The 12,867-nt window shown below is 39.1% G+C and overlaps 2 protein-coding genes across 4 annotated transcripts in view; one reads left to right on the top strand and one right to left on the bottom strand.

The window, feature by feature from the left end:
- Positions 1–5,421, bottom strand: part of LOC126266962 (probable proline--tRNA ligase, mitochondrial) — a 102,042-nt gene extending 96,621 nt beyond the window's left edge. The window contains exon 1 of one of the 2 annotated variants that reach the window (XM_049971685.1): positions 5,302–5,421. In XM_049971685.1, the coding sequence (XP_049827642.1) occupies positions 5,302–5,403 (102 nt within the window). In that variant the 5' untranslated portion in view covers positions 5,404–5,421. Of the gene's footprint in view, positions 1–5,264 lie in introns of both variants that reach the window. The other variant, XM_049971686.1, reaches the window with a different exon arrangement.
- A 179-nt stretch (positions 5,422–5,600) lies between these two features.
- The window catches only part of LOC126266961 (protein HBS1), a 200,830-nt gene continuing 193,563 nt past the window's right edge, over positions 5,601–12,867 (top strand). The window contains exons 1-3 of one of the 2 annotated variants that reach the window (XM_049971683.1): positions 5,601–5,877; positions 5,967–6,035; positions 6,123–6,440. In XM_049971683.1, coding sequence (XP_049827640.1) covers positions 5,835–5,877; positions 5,967–6,035; positions 6,123–6,440 — 430 coding nt within the window. In that variant the 5' untranslated portion in view covers positions 5,601–5,834. The remainder of the gene's footprint in view (positions 5,878–5,966; positions 6,036–6,122; positions 6,441–12,867) is intronic. The other variant, XM_049971684.1, reaches the window with a different exon arrangement.

Here is a 12,867-nt window from a genome sequence, read left to right as displayed (position 1 = left end):
AAAAACTTAAAGATTCTACTTTCTCATTTTGACAAAAGTAGATAACAAATGGATGAATTGTTGATTGGAAGCCTTGCACAGCATCCTGAATGATAAAAGAATAATTTTCTGCAAAATCCATTAGGACAACAAGCTCTTCGTCTTTCAGATGACATTTAAGGCATTTAAGATGCAAGCTTTGATGCTTGGCAATGTAATGATGGCATGACAGACTCGATATTTTATTTTTTACATCTTCAATAAATTCATCCACTACCATTTGCTTCGTGTCCAGTGTGGCCCGATCGGTATGCATCCATTGCTTAAACACAATAACTTCCTGTGGCTCATGATCTAGGAAATAGCTGGCAATTTCAGATGCTATAGCTTCGGGCCCAGGACACCTTTCACAGCGATGTAGCATGCACTGTTTAGAGTTCAAACTGCAAACTGCCTTGCTGAGAATCTCCTTATAATTTTCACATATACCAGCTCCGCTAAGCATAAGCTTAACAGTTTGGTGAATTGCACAGATGCAAACTGCATGCATTCCATGGGTCTAAGTTCAGAAAACTTTGAGAACCCTATTTCTGGACCATTTATATTCTTATAGATAACATACATTTCCCGTAAATTGCAAAGTAACGATCTTTTCTGCATGTATGTCTTTCTATTTAAATGTCTAACTGAAATACTATTTTTTTTTCCAGGGCACACCCTACTATACTCATCGTCTTCAAAAAAAAAAAAAAAAATCGCTCTCTACTAGCAACTTCTGCTGGTAATTTCCTGCTTTGACTATTTTCGGGAAGTGCCAGAATGCCCTACTCTGCCTTTAGCTTTCGAGCATTCTTCACCATTCTTTCGGACACGCTGAACTGAGTGGCTGTTTGTCTGACTGTCCAACTTACAAGTGCCAAGGTTAAAATTTGCATCTGTTCTTTATGAATTGCATTCTGGGTCTTGGCTTTCAGTTCAGTCAGAAAATGTGCATAGTCGGCACATTTTCCACATTCCTTAATTTCACTAGCATCTTCAATTTGCCGATTTACTCCAATTGCATTTACAATTCTGTTTTTAATCACATTTTGAGCCTTTTGAATTTTCGTCTTCACTTATTGGGGCTTATCTCTGTAGCTTACTGTTCTCTTCAGGGGTGTAATACCGATAGACAATAAGCTATTATTTAATTCTTCTTGTATTGTGTCAATAACAGGGCTTCATGGTGTAGGCAAACTTGAGGCGTATTGTCCAGCTTTGCTTCAGAATGTCAGACCAACAACTCTTTCTTCTCATCACCAAAATCCGTAAACCATTTTAAAGTAGCTTTTTTGGCAAAGAAAGTGACATGACACTTTGTTCCACTATCTCCTTGCCCAATTGAGCAGGAAGGTATGCTGTTCCCTTCTGCATCCATATCTAATCAGTAATGAATAATGTATTTGGCCTCTAAGTGCAAATTATAATCTGCTTAAATTTCAGACAAATTGCTACTGAATGAAATTATACACAATGTATAATACCAATGAAAAAATCTAAAAGACATATATGCTATAAAAGACACAATCAAAACAATTTATTGTAAATTAGATTAGAAATTTTGATGGTCTTACGAATCACTTAACAAGCCACACTCAGTCAAGAGAACCTACTCACTATGCTGCAAACACACCACTGAAATACTGATTGTTGAAACAAGGCTCACAATAATGAAACAATCTGATTGTTAAAGCAATTGTTGCCATTATATTTCCTATAAACAGTGAATCTTGTGAATTTTGTCTGTGAAACTAGTGGTTACGTATTTACCAAGGTAGTAGGCTACATTAATGTGTGATTAAATACAAAATTAATACTCTTAGATGTTTAACCAACCAATTTCACATGTTTCCCTAATAACTTTAAAACAAAAATCCACAGGTTACAACACCTAGGTATTAAAATCTCTGCAATATTGATTGGAAAATTTACATCACTTGATGCATGATTCAAGCAAACCAATTCTTTTTTGGAAAAAAATGTTTTTTTACAATTGAATCCAAAAATTAGGTCTTCATTTTCCACTTGTAAATATTTACAATTTTGAGAAGTACAAAAAATATGAAGCTATTATTCATTGAATTCTTTATGATCTCTCTCTCTCTCTCTTTTTTTCTTTCTTCTTCTATGTCTTCTTCTTTTACAAATGAGAAGAGTTTTATGCAGGTGAACACTTACAATAAAAGCAGAAGGGCTTTTCAAGTTTTTCTGACAGTCTCATTGCCTATTTACCAGATCTTTTTATTTCAATTACTAAAGGCACTAATAAACATTTATTAGGCATAATAAAATGTTTCAGGTATAATTTGAGTGCCAGAAAAATGTGTTCAAACTTCCAGTGCGCCTCTTTCATGATGCTACTTTTTAGGGCCTTATATGCTTGCATTGCAAAACCAAATCCACTTTTCTAGATAGTTTAGAATATTCTCTTTCTAATGACCATAGTTTAGAAGAGTTTGGAGAAAACATTTTTTTGAAAATTTTCACTAAAAATACCCATTTTTAGCACTTTTTGAAAAATTGTTGAATTCACCCTACATTTGTGAAATAATGGAAAGCAATAGGAGAATGAAATTTTATGTTCTAAGACCTTGTGTTGGTGAGTCATGGTGCGCAAAGTTTCATGTACATCCCACAAATACTTTTGGAGATATAAAAAACTAAATTTCGCATTTTTTTAAACAGCTATTTTTCCGCCCAACTTTGCTTCAAATTATCTATATGAAAATTGCTCAGAAATCCTTTTCTTAATATTTTACTTTAAAGGGCTCTAAAAGTTATATAAGATGGCCAAGTTTTGTTTCTTTCATGCAAATACTTACAGAGATATATCATCTCAAAGTTGCTGAAAATTCAAGGATGCACTATTGGAAGCTGTGCTATGGTTTCAAACAAGTGACTATATCTTTGCAAGTATTGAATTTCTGAAACTGAAGCTTTACCAGTGTTCATTGAGAACATGTGTGAATGATCATACAAAATTTCATTAAAATCCATGATGGTCATGTAGGAACATTTCTCGATATTAGACCACTTGGCAAGGAATGGCCCGTATCTGTTTTTCTGTAGTGCTTTAATGATTCTAAGAAAATATGTACCGTCTTTATTCTGTACTGCTGTTCAAAGAGTTAACTGTTTAAATTTTTATATAATTATGTATTCAAATAATTATGTATATGCTATAACATTATCATATTGTATTTGTAAAAAACTGACTCATTCCATGTCCTTGTGAAGCAAACACAGTTGGGCCTATGGAGCACGAAATAAAATCAATCAAATCAATCAATCCATATTCTGGCAGAAAATTTGGGGGGGTACATGACCACCATGGTCACACCCAGTCACCATCCATTTTTTTACCTTTGGTGTTCACAAGGCATGATGCATATGTGACTCTGCTACCAGCTCATCTACCATACTTCAAAATCAGCACTGTAGCAGCAGTCATTCCAGACTCACTAATCAAGGTTTGGGAAAAACATGCCTATCAACTAGATGTATGAGAAATGGTGCTCAATTTGAACACATGTAAGAAAAATGGTTTGAGTTGCTCTTTCATTTGATGTATTATTTATAATTCTAAGTTTAATGTAATAAATGCTGCAAAGCCTTAAAACCCATATATTCATTCTGAAACACCCTGTACAATGGAAATCATGCATGTTTTATCTAAGTCCATACAATAGAGAATCTCTACAGCTGAATGAATGAATGCTCAATTTGAAGTATTGGTGGAGCAAACAGAAGTTTGGTAGTCTACCAGGAAGAACAGTGTTTTTCCCCAAAGTAGTTTCTTTTCTGATAATAAACAGCAACAGAGTAATCTAGAATAATTCTCATAATCTTTGATGTGAGCAGATTAGCATGTAATTGTTTGTTAGGATATTTTACAAAAGGAGCCTGCTTCAACTAACTAAAGTATAATTTGACACAGTCAGCATTCTTGAAGAATGGCCTTCATGAAGAGATCCCTGCAAGTGGGAGGAGGAGGAGGAGGAGGAGGAGTAGATTATTGTTTAACATCCCATCGACAATGACATGATCAGAGATAGAGCATAAGCTCAGATTAGGGAAGGATGGCAAAGGAAAATGGTCATACAAAGAAACCATCACAAAATTTACCTTACGCAATTTAGGAAAATCTTTGAAAATCTAAATCAGGATGGCCAGGTACAGGTTTGAACCGTCGTTCTCCCGAATGCAAGTTCAGTGTGCTAACCACTGCACTACCCCACTCAGTGGATCCATGCAAACATCCATATGTGAATGAATGAGTTAACTATGTACGGCCTGATCAGCATGACTATCACCCACTGGGTCAGGTATTTCCACACACTGATGGATAAACAATTTTGTTGAAAGTATTTTGTAAGTTTAAAAACATTTTGTTCCCTCAAGGAGCTACAGAGTCTTACCACAATAATTCAGCTTGTCTGAGTACATTAACACCACCACGTGCATTCATGCTAGAAACATTGTTCGTTACTGCCAGCATCAGCAGACTCTTGAAGGCAGACAGAAGCTATCCTGACATTCACTCTGTCATGCACTTGACAGCGGTTCATAGAGTATAGATGTAGAACAGCTATGCATCTCATTGCCATGTAGCTTACACTGAAACTGTGTTTTTCCTTTTGGGAGGGATGTGCTTTCCTTATTTTCCAGTTAACAAAGACGCCTTCATCCCAAATCTGTTTGACATGTGATGTAACATCCTCAATGGCATTAGGCTACTGAAGTTCATGGTGACTGCAGTGGTGTTTACCTGTCCTACCTTTGGTTAAGTTAGGCAAGGCTCTCCCCCTCGCCCGACACACGTCTCTTATTCCTTAATTATTTATGTTCCTGCCATGGAAACATCGGAGATAGGCGACACAGACAGCGAAGCGATGGAGTACAAAAGTATTTGAACAAGAGGAACATCATGAACTGTTTTTCAAATGTCGACACAGTCGGCAGTTTGCAACTGCAGCATCTTTAATATTGACAGTGCAGCATCGAATGACGCATCAGAATCGCCTGATTAATTTAATCAACAAACAAAACTAATGAGTTAAATGAATTAAAAACGCACAAACATCAAGTGAATTGATTGATGGGGATGGAATCATTAAAGCTGCAATGCCATAAAACTCTATTACGCTATTAATGCAAAGCGTTCAGATATGCACAACCAGCAATGTGTACTCAAATGTAGCAAATATTTAGTGATTAAAAAAGAAAAGAAAACCAAGTCAACGCACATGATTGACATCACACTGCCTAAAAATTCAAAAATACCTTCTGACTCTTCGAAATTCCATCGTATTGCACTTCGACGTTTTTCGGTAGAACATTTAATGGTCGAAATAGCTTCGAAAGTTTATTTCTCGCAAAACTCATATTTCTTAACCTCTCGTATTCCCACCTCACTAGAGTTTGTAAACACAAGGTACGAAATGTTTTGCGTAAAGATATGTCTAGTCTATGTAGAGTTGTAGTATTTGTTGCAGGATTTATCTAATGATCAAGAGATTGCTTGTATCTACACAAATAAATATTTACTGCCTTCTTGAAAATCATAATCTTTTATGTATATATCTGCGACACATTGGGTTATAATACTGTCAGGAAAGTCCTTAACCCAACAGCTTGTACTTGACACAGATGTCGTGGTGTGTGACGCAGTTGTTGAATGTTTTCTGTTATCGTGTCCTTTCATCAACTGCTTTGGTGTTTATAAAATAGTATCAAAAGGACTGCACGTAATAAGAGTGTAGCAAGTGACAGTGGCAGTAGTTGTTTACACTGATAATGTTAATATTGCTGACAACATGTCAAGACACAGAAATGTTCGTTCCTTGAACTATAGCGATGGTAAGTTGATACGTTTAATGTTACTCGTTTTCGATAACTGATTTGTTGCCCAGGTCAAGTACATGACGAAATATCTGATATTGTTCCAGAGTATGATGGATATGATGATGAGTATGGACAGTCTGTTGAAGACGAATACTGCATTTCTCCTAGTGATGGTCAGTTTCGCGCGAAAAGGAAGTATGAATGCAAAGTTGGAATGACGTGTTGTTTTTATTATTTGTAATTGAAAATTTTCTTTATAGCTGCCCAGTTCATGTACGACAGAAACAGACAATCCACACAGATTTCTGCTTTCTTCGATGAATCTGACAATATCGCTGAGGAAAATGAGACAGAAGAAAGCATTGGCAGTGTCAGAAGATCATCTGACACCTTTCAGAAACCTCATTTGAGTGAGCTGGAGGAAGTCAGGCTCCAATCGTGCCTAGATGAAATTAGAAATGTGATTGGTGACACTATTCCAGAGAATATAATTATTGAAACAATTCTAAAGAATAGTTTTGACTTAAATAAATCTCTGGATGCACTGCTTTCCTATGAACCTTCAGCCAGCAAATCTGGTGAGTGCAGTTTAAAACAGTTGAATTTAGCCCATGTCTCTTAGTGTGATTTGCAGCTAATGTATCTGATATTGTTATTGAATTATGTGGTTGTCATTTTCGCTTATGCTGACACTACTCTATCCCCGTCAATCACTGATAGCTTTTTCCTTTGATCAAAAATAATTTCATATTATATACAGATAATGTCAATTATCCATGTCCCTTTTCCCTAGAGATTTTAGTTTAAACACACCGCAGCAGTGTCTAAAAGTCCAGAACAGTATCTAACAATTGCAGATTTGTTGGAACTTGACAGCAGCCCTGTCTTGATTTGCAGTTCACAACTAATTCAGATTAATGAATTTTTGGTGTAACTTGAAATACAAGGTTTAGCTGAAATTTTTGTACTTGTAAATTGTGATTTGTAGAGACAATACTGCGAAACTGGAAAGTCCTGCATGAAATACAGGTTATGCAAGAAATAAAGGAGCCACTTTTTACCATATAGCTGAGATCGACATACACACAAACAAGATTTGAAAACAATGCTTTTGTTTTTGTTTTGTATTAGTTACTTCTGTAGAACTCAAGCTGTTGAATACTCAACACCTCCTCTATATAGTGCATGGTTACCATTGCTCCTTACATGGTTTGTTATGGTTTTTCTTCAGATTAAGTCTTAAATAAGCTTATTTCTTCATCTGATGTAATATTTCTCTATCAGCACAAAAGCATCACACTGAATTTCTCTCTCTCTCTCTTTCTCTCTTTCTCTCTTTCTCTCTCTGTCACCAAGAAAAATTTTGAAAACTAGTGTAATATTCTGCCTTTTAAGGGTGGTATATGCCACTCGTCATTTGTAAGTGGAAAGGGCACCATAAAGTCCTGTAAAATGGGAGGAATCGTCTCTTATTCACATTAGTGATGTGCATAGGGCTTGACCGGAGTTTGCAGTACTACCCATCTGCTTTGATGCATGATGCAACTATGTTGTGTTCTGTGACATGTTGGTGCAGCATATCTGTAATGGATCCGGTCTACAGAGGCCATGTTGGAGAATGCAGCAACCCTGTCTAGTGTGGATTATGTTTAAAAACTGTTTAGGAGTGCTGATTGTGATGCATTGGATTTCTTGAGTGCCGTTTGTGAGAATTATTTTAGAAGAGTTTGTGCCAACTTGTTACTTATTTTGATGTTGGCAATTAATGGCAATATATCTGTTTTTGGATTTGTTATTGTTAGTGTTGTGTGTTGTTTGTGGTTGGAGATATAATTTTGTTTCATTAGGTATGGATGTGATGGGAGAAGGTCACGTGTAGGTCCCTGTGTGGAGCAGCGTGGGACAGCATGTTGACCACAGTTAAATACCTACAGTTATTTGGTTTATTTCCAGAGTATGTGAAGTGTTGCATGTGTGGAGAGGATATGAAATTGGCTGAGTTGCTGCATCTTAGACCAGTGACCATTGTGTGCTGCATTGTTGGTGGGACAACATATGGTATCCTCCTCAGAGAGGACCCTGCTTTGTAAAGTCTAGGCTGGCCGTTTGTGAGATTGTGTTGACATGTTACTTTTGCATACTCTGAATAGAGTTACTTTCTGATTGACTTTGCAGCAAGTCGGTTGGTAGGGGTCAGCCCCCAGCCATTTGTAGTTTCTTCTGGTACATCACATGCTCACTGTAGGTTACATCCAGAGCTTTGTGAAACAAGGCTGGCTGGACGCCTGCAACACTGTCCCCCATCCCTGCAATCTATCAGTCATAAAAATTATTTTAATTGGGGTAAAGTATGCATGGTATGGTATACGTGTTTTGTGCATTGTTAGGTGTTTTTTGTGTGTTGAAGTTGGTGTTCAGGCAATTTTTAATGGATTTTTTGGGTTGTCTTGTTAGCTTTTGGTAATTGTTTGATTGTGATTGGAAGGTATCAAGGAGTTTGATGTATCAACATTTGTACATTTGGGTTGGCGGGCTTCATATTAGCTATATAGGTCAAGAGAACTGTGAGATACTGCTGTTGCGGCCTTTCGTTGGTCGAACCGGGACTCCAGATGACAGAGTTGAAGCTGGGGCCCATCGCGCTGTATTTCGTCAAGAGGCCGAGCAAGTGCAATAGCGTCAAGGAGCAGTGAAGAGTGATACAGTGGTATTTGTAAGTATTGCTTTATTCGGCTAGTTTACAGAAGCATAGTGTCGGAGCGCTGCCCGCGCACTCTTCCGCGAGTCCAGTCCGGTCAACAATTCCTGGTATGCCGACACCGCTGCTACCGTCATCAAGGCTGCTCAGCTGGAATCTGGCCGCGCTCTTCCCGGTCACTGCCCGCCAAGGCGTTGCGTCTTGCGCTGCGTAGCTGCCCCAATTCTGTAGACTGCTACAGTCCCTGGTCTTCGCTGCCCTCGGCCCGTTTGGCCTGCTCCCTGGACAAGACCGAACTTGAACCCACTCACTCCTGGATGCGGTGCCACAACTTGCCGCTAGTGGTGCTTGCCGGATGGCAACACCCGTCGCTGTCTCTGGTGCTGCTGCAGCGCTGCCACACCTCCTGCAGCGTATGCCTTGCTCAGACCCCAGTACGCCAGGTGGTAAGCGAATGTGGCCTGTCCTGGACCTGCTGCAGATCGTTGTCAGTTCTCTCTTTCAGACAGACTGTGCATTCTCCAAGTACTTGGCTGCCGTTCCGTCCCACCCCGGTGTTGTGTCCCGGGAGGGGGAGTACCGCCCGAACAAATACATAGAAACAAAGTACAGCTTTACACAGAAAATTTACAACATCGCTGCCAGGCTGGCCCCTATAAGTGTAGACCAGCACAGGTCCAACACGACTCTCAACTGACCTGGCACACCTCTTAAGCTAAAAGTGCCTGACTATTTGTACTGCTTTTCCCCTCATTTCTGACATAGTGTCAGAGAGAGACAGAAACTATGGCAGGGGTAAATTCCCATACGTCAGCCACTTGCACATCGCAACTCCCGGCTCTGGCCTGTTGCCTCGCCTCATACATCGCAATAACTTAAAGCAAAACTGCAGTTCCTCCACTGCATACGTGCAATACGCTGCTGCAGCTGAGCGCCATGTTTACTCTGCCTGGCCTACTGGCTGCCGACTATTACCACGCACTGTCAGCAGCCCCAGACTTCATCGCCCAACCGCGCCTTTACTGAATTTTAACAAAATTCCCCTTTCCTACGACTAAGACTGTTACTAGCGCAGCACACCATCCTCCTTTCAACAATATTCATCCAAAATTGAAATGTAACAGCCGTGGCCTGTGGCTATGTGAACATACCTTGTTCTTACATGCCACAGGCTGAAACTAATTAGAACATAAAAACATTAACGCTACCCCTATACACTGTTTACACTGGTTATCCATGGCGTAGCCAACTGATGTGTTGGCACCACCTCTACTGATGCTTGTTTCCACACTCTCAACAAAGCTATACTCAAGAAAAATAGGAAAATGGCACACTCTGTGGCTGAAATGCTCACTGTTGTTATTCTGTCGGTGTGATGCTGTTGTAACATTCGAATGTGTTCCAATACTTTATTAACCGTGATAGATCCTTCCTGTGCATCAATATAGGAATGCAATATTTAAAAAAAAACTCTGGATTTAATGTAGAGTTTAAATATGTCAGATTCTGCATTGGTAATATCTCTAGAACCCCTTCCCACTGCAAGTTACTACATCATCATACGACGTTCTCAAAAATTCCCGATACTTCACTCTCCCTCCTTCGAATTATCTGGAAAAAAAGAAAAAGGTCTCCCCCATACAGTGACAAAACTAAGACAAACAATCAATAAAAAAAGCAACTATTGTCTGACCCACTAAAACACAAAAAAGCAAATTCTTCCTTGATACAAAAATACAAAATGTAAACATGCCATACAATATTACACATATAATAATTTACTCTCTCCATGACCATAATGCATACAGAACATTATGCATCTCCTGTTCTCTCTGCTGCAACCTTCTTCTTCCGTTACCTTTTCCTAGCCTCTGCAGTTTGGTCACTTGCTTGCAATTGAGGTAATCCGCCCACCATTACTTTAAAAGGCTTTACTCTACTTACATGGTTAAAGATGTTTTTGTTGGCAGCTGCACTTTAACATTTACAGGCGAAGTCATCTGCACGACCTGGTATGGTCCACAGTACTTCATCAAGAATTTTTTCGTCTTTCCCTTAGGTGTATATGGATTCGTGATCAGTACCCATTGATCTATCTTGTACTGTGGTAAAGGACCCAACTGATTATTCTGTTCTTCCTGCCTTTCAATTGCTTTCATATTCGCCTTCTGTACCCTCTTCCGTAGAAATATTGGAACACGTGAGGCAATACTGACCCTACGACTTATCTTAGAAGAAAGATTAAGGAAAGGCAAACCTGCGTTTCTAGCATATGTAGACTTAGAGAAAGCTTTTGACAATGTTGACTGGAATACTCTCTTTCAAATTCTGAAGGTGGCAGGGGTAAAATACAGGGAGCGAAAGGCTGTTTACAATTTGTACAGAAACCAGATGGCAGTTATAAGAGTCGAGGGACATGGAAGAGAAGCAGTAGTTGGGAAGGGAGTGAGACAGGGTTGTAACCTCTCCCTGATGTTATTCAATCTGTATAGTGAGCAAGCAGTAAAGGAAACAAAAGAAAAATTTGGAGTAGGTATTAAAATCCATGGAGAAGAAATAAAAACTTTGAGGTTCGCCGATGACATTGTAATTCTGTCAGAGACAGCAAAGGGCTTGGAAGAGGAGTTGAACGGAATGGATAGTGTCTTGAAAGGAGGATATAAGATGAACAACAACAAAAGCAAAATGAGGATAATGGAATGTAGTCAAATTAAGTCGGGTGATGCTGAGGAAATTAGATTAGGAAGTGAGACACTTAAAGTAGTAAAGGAGTTTTGCTATTTAGGGAGCAAAATAACTGATGATGGTCAAAGTAGAGAGGATATAAAATGTAGACTGGCAATGGCAAGGAAAGCATTTCTGAAGAAGAGAAATTTGTTAACATCGAGTATTGATTTAAGTGTCAGGAAGTCATTTCTGAAAGTATTTGTATGGAGTGTAGCCATGAATGGAAGTGAAACATGGACAATAAATAGTTTGGACAAGAAGAGAATAGAAGCTTTTGAAATGTGGTGCTACAGAAGAATGCTGAAGATTTTATGGGTAGATCACATAACTAATGAGGAAGTATTGAATAGGATTGGGGAGAAGAGAAGTTTGTGGCACAACTTGACCAGAAGAAGGGATTGGTTGGTAGGACATGTTCTGAGGCATCAAGGGATCACAATTTTAGCATTGGAGGGCAGTGTGGAGGGTAAAAATCGTAGAGGGAGACCAAGAGATGAATACACTAATCAGATTCAGAAGGATGTGGGTTGCAGTAAGTACTGGGAGGTGAAGCTTGCACAGGATATGGTAGCATGGAGAGCTGCATCAAACCAGTCTCAGGACTGAAGACAACAACAACAACAACAACAACAACCACCACCCTCATCCAGACTTCCCGTATTGTCCATTCAAATTTCCTGACTGCGTCCTCTTTAGCTCCCAATTTTGGATATATAACATCAAACAGTGATGGCATCTTTCTTCCATAGGCCACCTCGAATGGTGACATTCCGATGCCCGAATGTATTTTGGTGTTATAATTTGATACCAAGTACGGAAGATAAACGTCCCAGTTATCATGGTTTTCATTCACATAGTAACTTAGCATTTTCTAAATTGCCTTATGTACTCAATCTGTTCTCCCATTTGCCTGCGGATGAAAAGGACTGGTCCGTAATTTTTTAATTCTCAATAACTGACACAACTGTGTCATTAATTCGGACATGAAGTTTGTTCCCTGATCGGTAATTATCAGGCACCCTAAACTTCAGTAACTAGTTATTGACTAAAGCTTATGCTACTGTACTTGCCTGTTGGTCTGGTATTGTGACCATGGCTAGAAACCGCGAAAAGTGATCAATTATAGTTAAAACCTAACAATTTGCCACCGATGTTTTGTTATAAGGCCTGCAGATATCTAGCCCGATAAATTCGAAAGGTTTCAAAGCTTCTGGTAACCGTTGCATAGGAATTCTTGTGTGTGTCACATCCGTTCACTGCCCACACGGTAGACAATTTGCTACATATTGTTCCACATCCATTCTCCAAGTGCACCACCAAAATTGTTCCGCTACTCGTCTTTCTGTTACTTGACGACCCCCATGCCCTGAAAGAACATGATCATGGCCAGCTTTAAGACTTCCTCCCTCAAACTCTTTGGTACCACTACCCGTAGTCCACACTAGGTAACTCTACACAACAAATTTCCCTCAACAATGAAATGTGGTTGAGTTCTAAAACCCTGGCACTCCTCATCCTCTTCTTGTGCCCTTGGCATTCCACAACACTTTTACCCGTTACTTCTAATGCATCGAACCTGC

The sequence above is a fragment of the Schistocerca gregaria genome, chromosome 4 (assembly GCF_023897955.1).
Source record: "Schistocerca gregaria isolate iqSchGreg1 chromosome 4, iqSchGreg1.2, whole genome shotgun sequence".
Classification (NCBI taxonomy): domain Eukaryota; kingdom Metazoa; phylum Arthropoda; class Insecta; order Orthoptera; family Acrididae; genus Schistocerca; species Schistocerca gregaria.
Note: the sequence above shows the minus strand (reverse complement) of the source record. Positions and strands in the feature narration are given on the sequence as shown.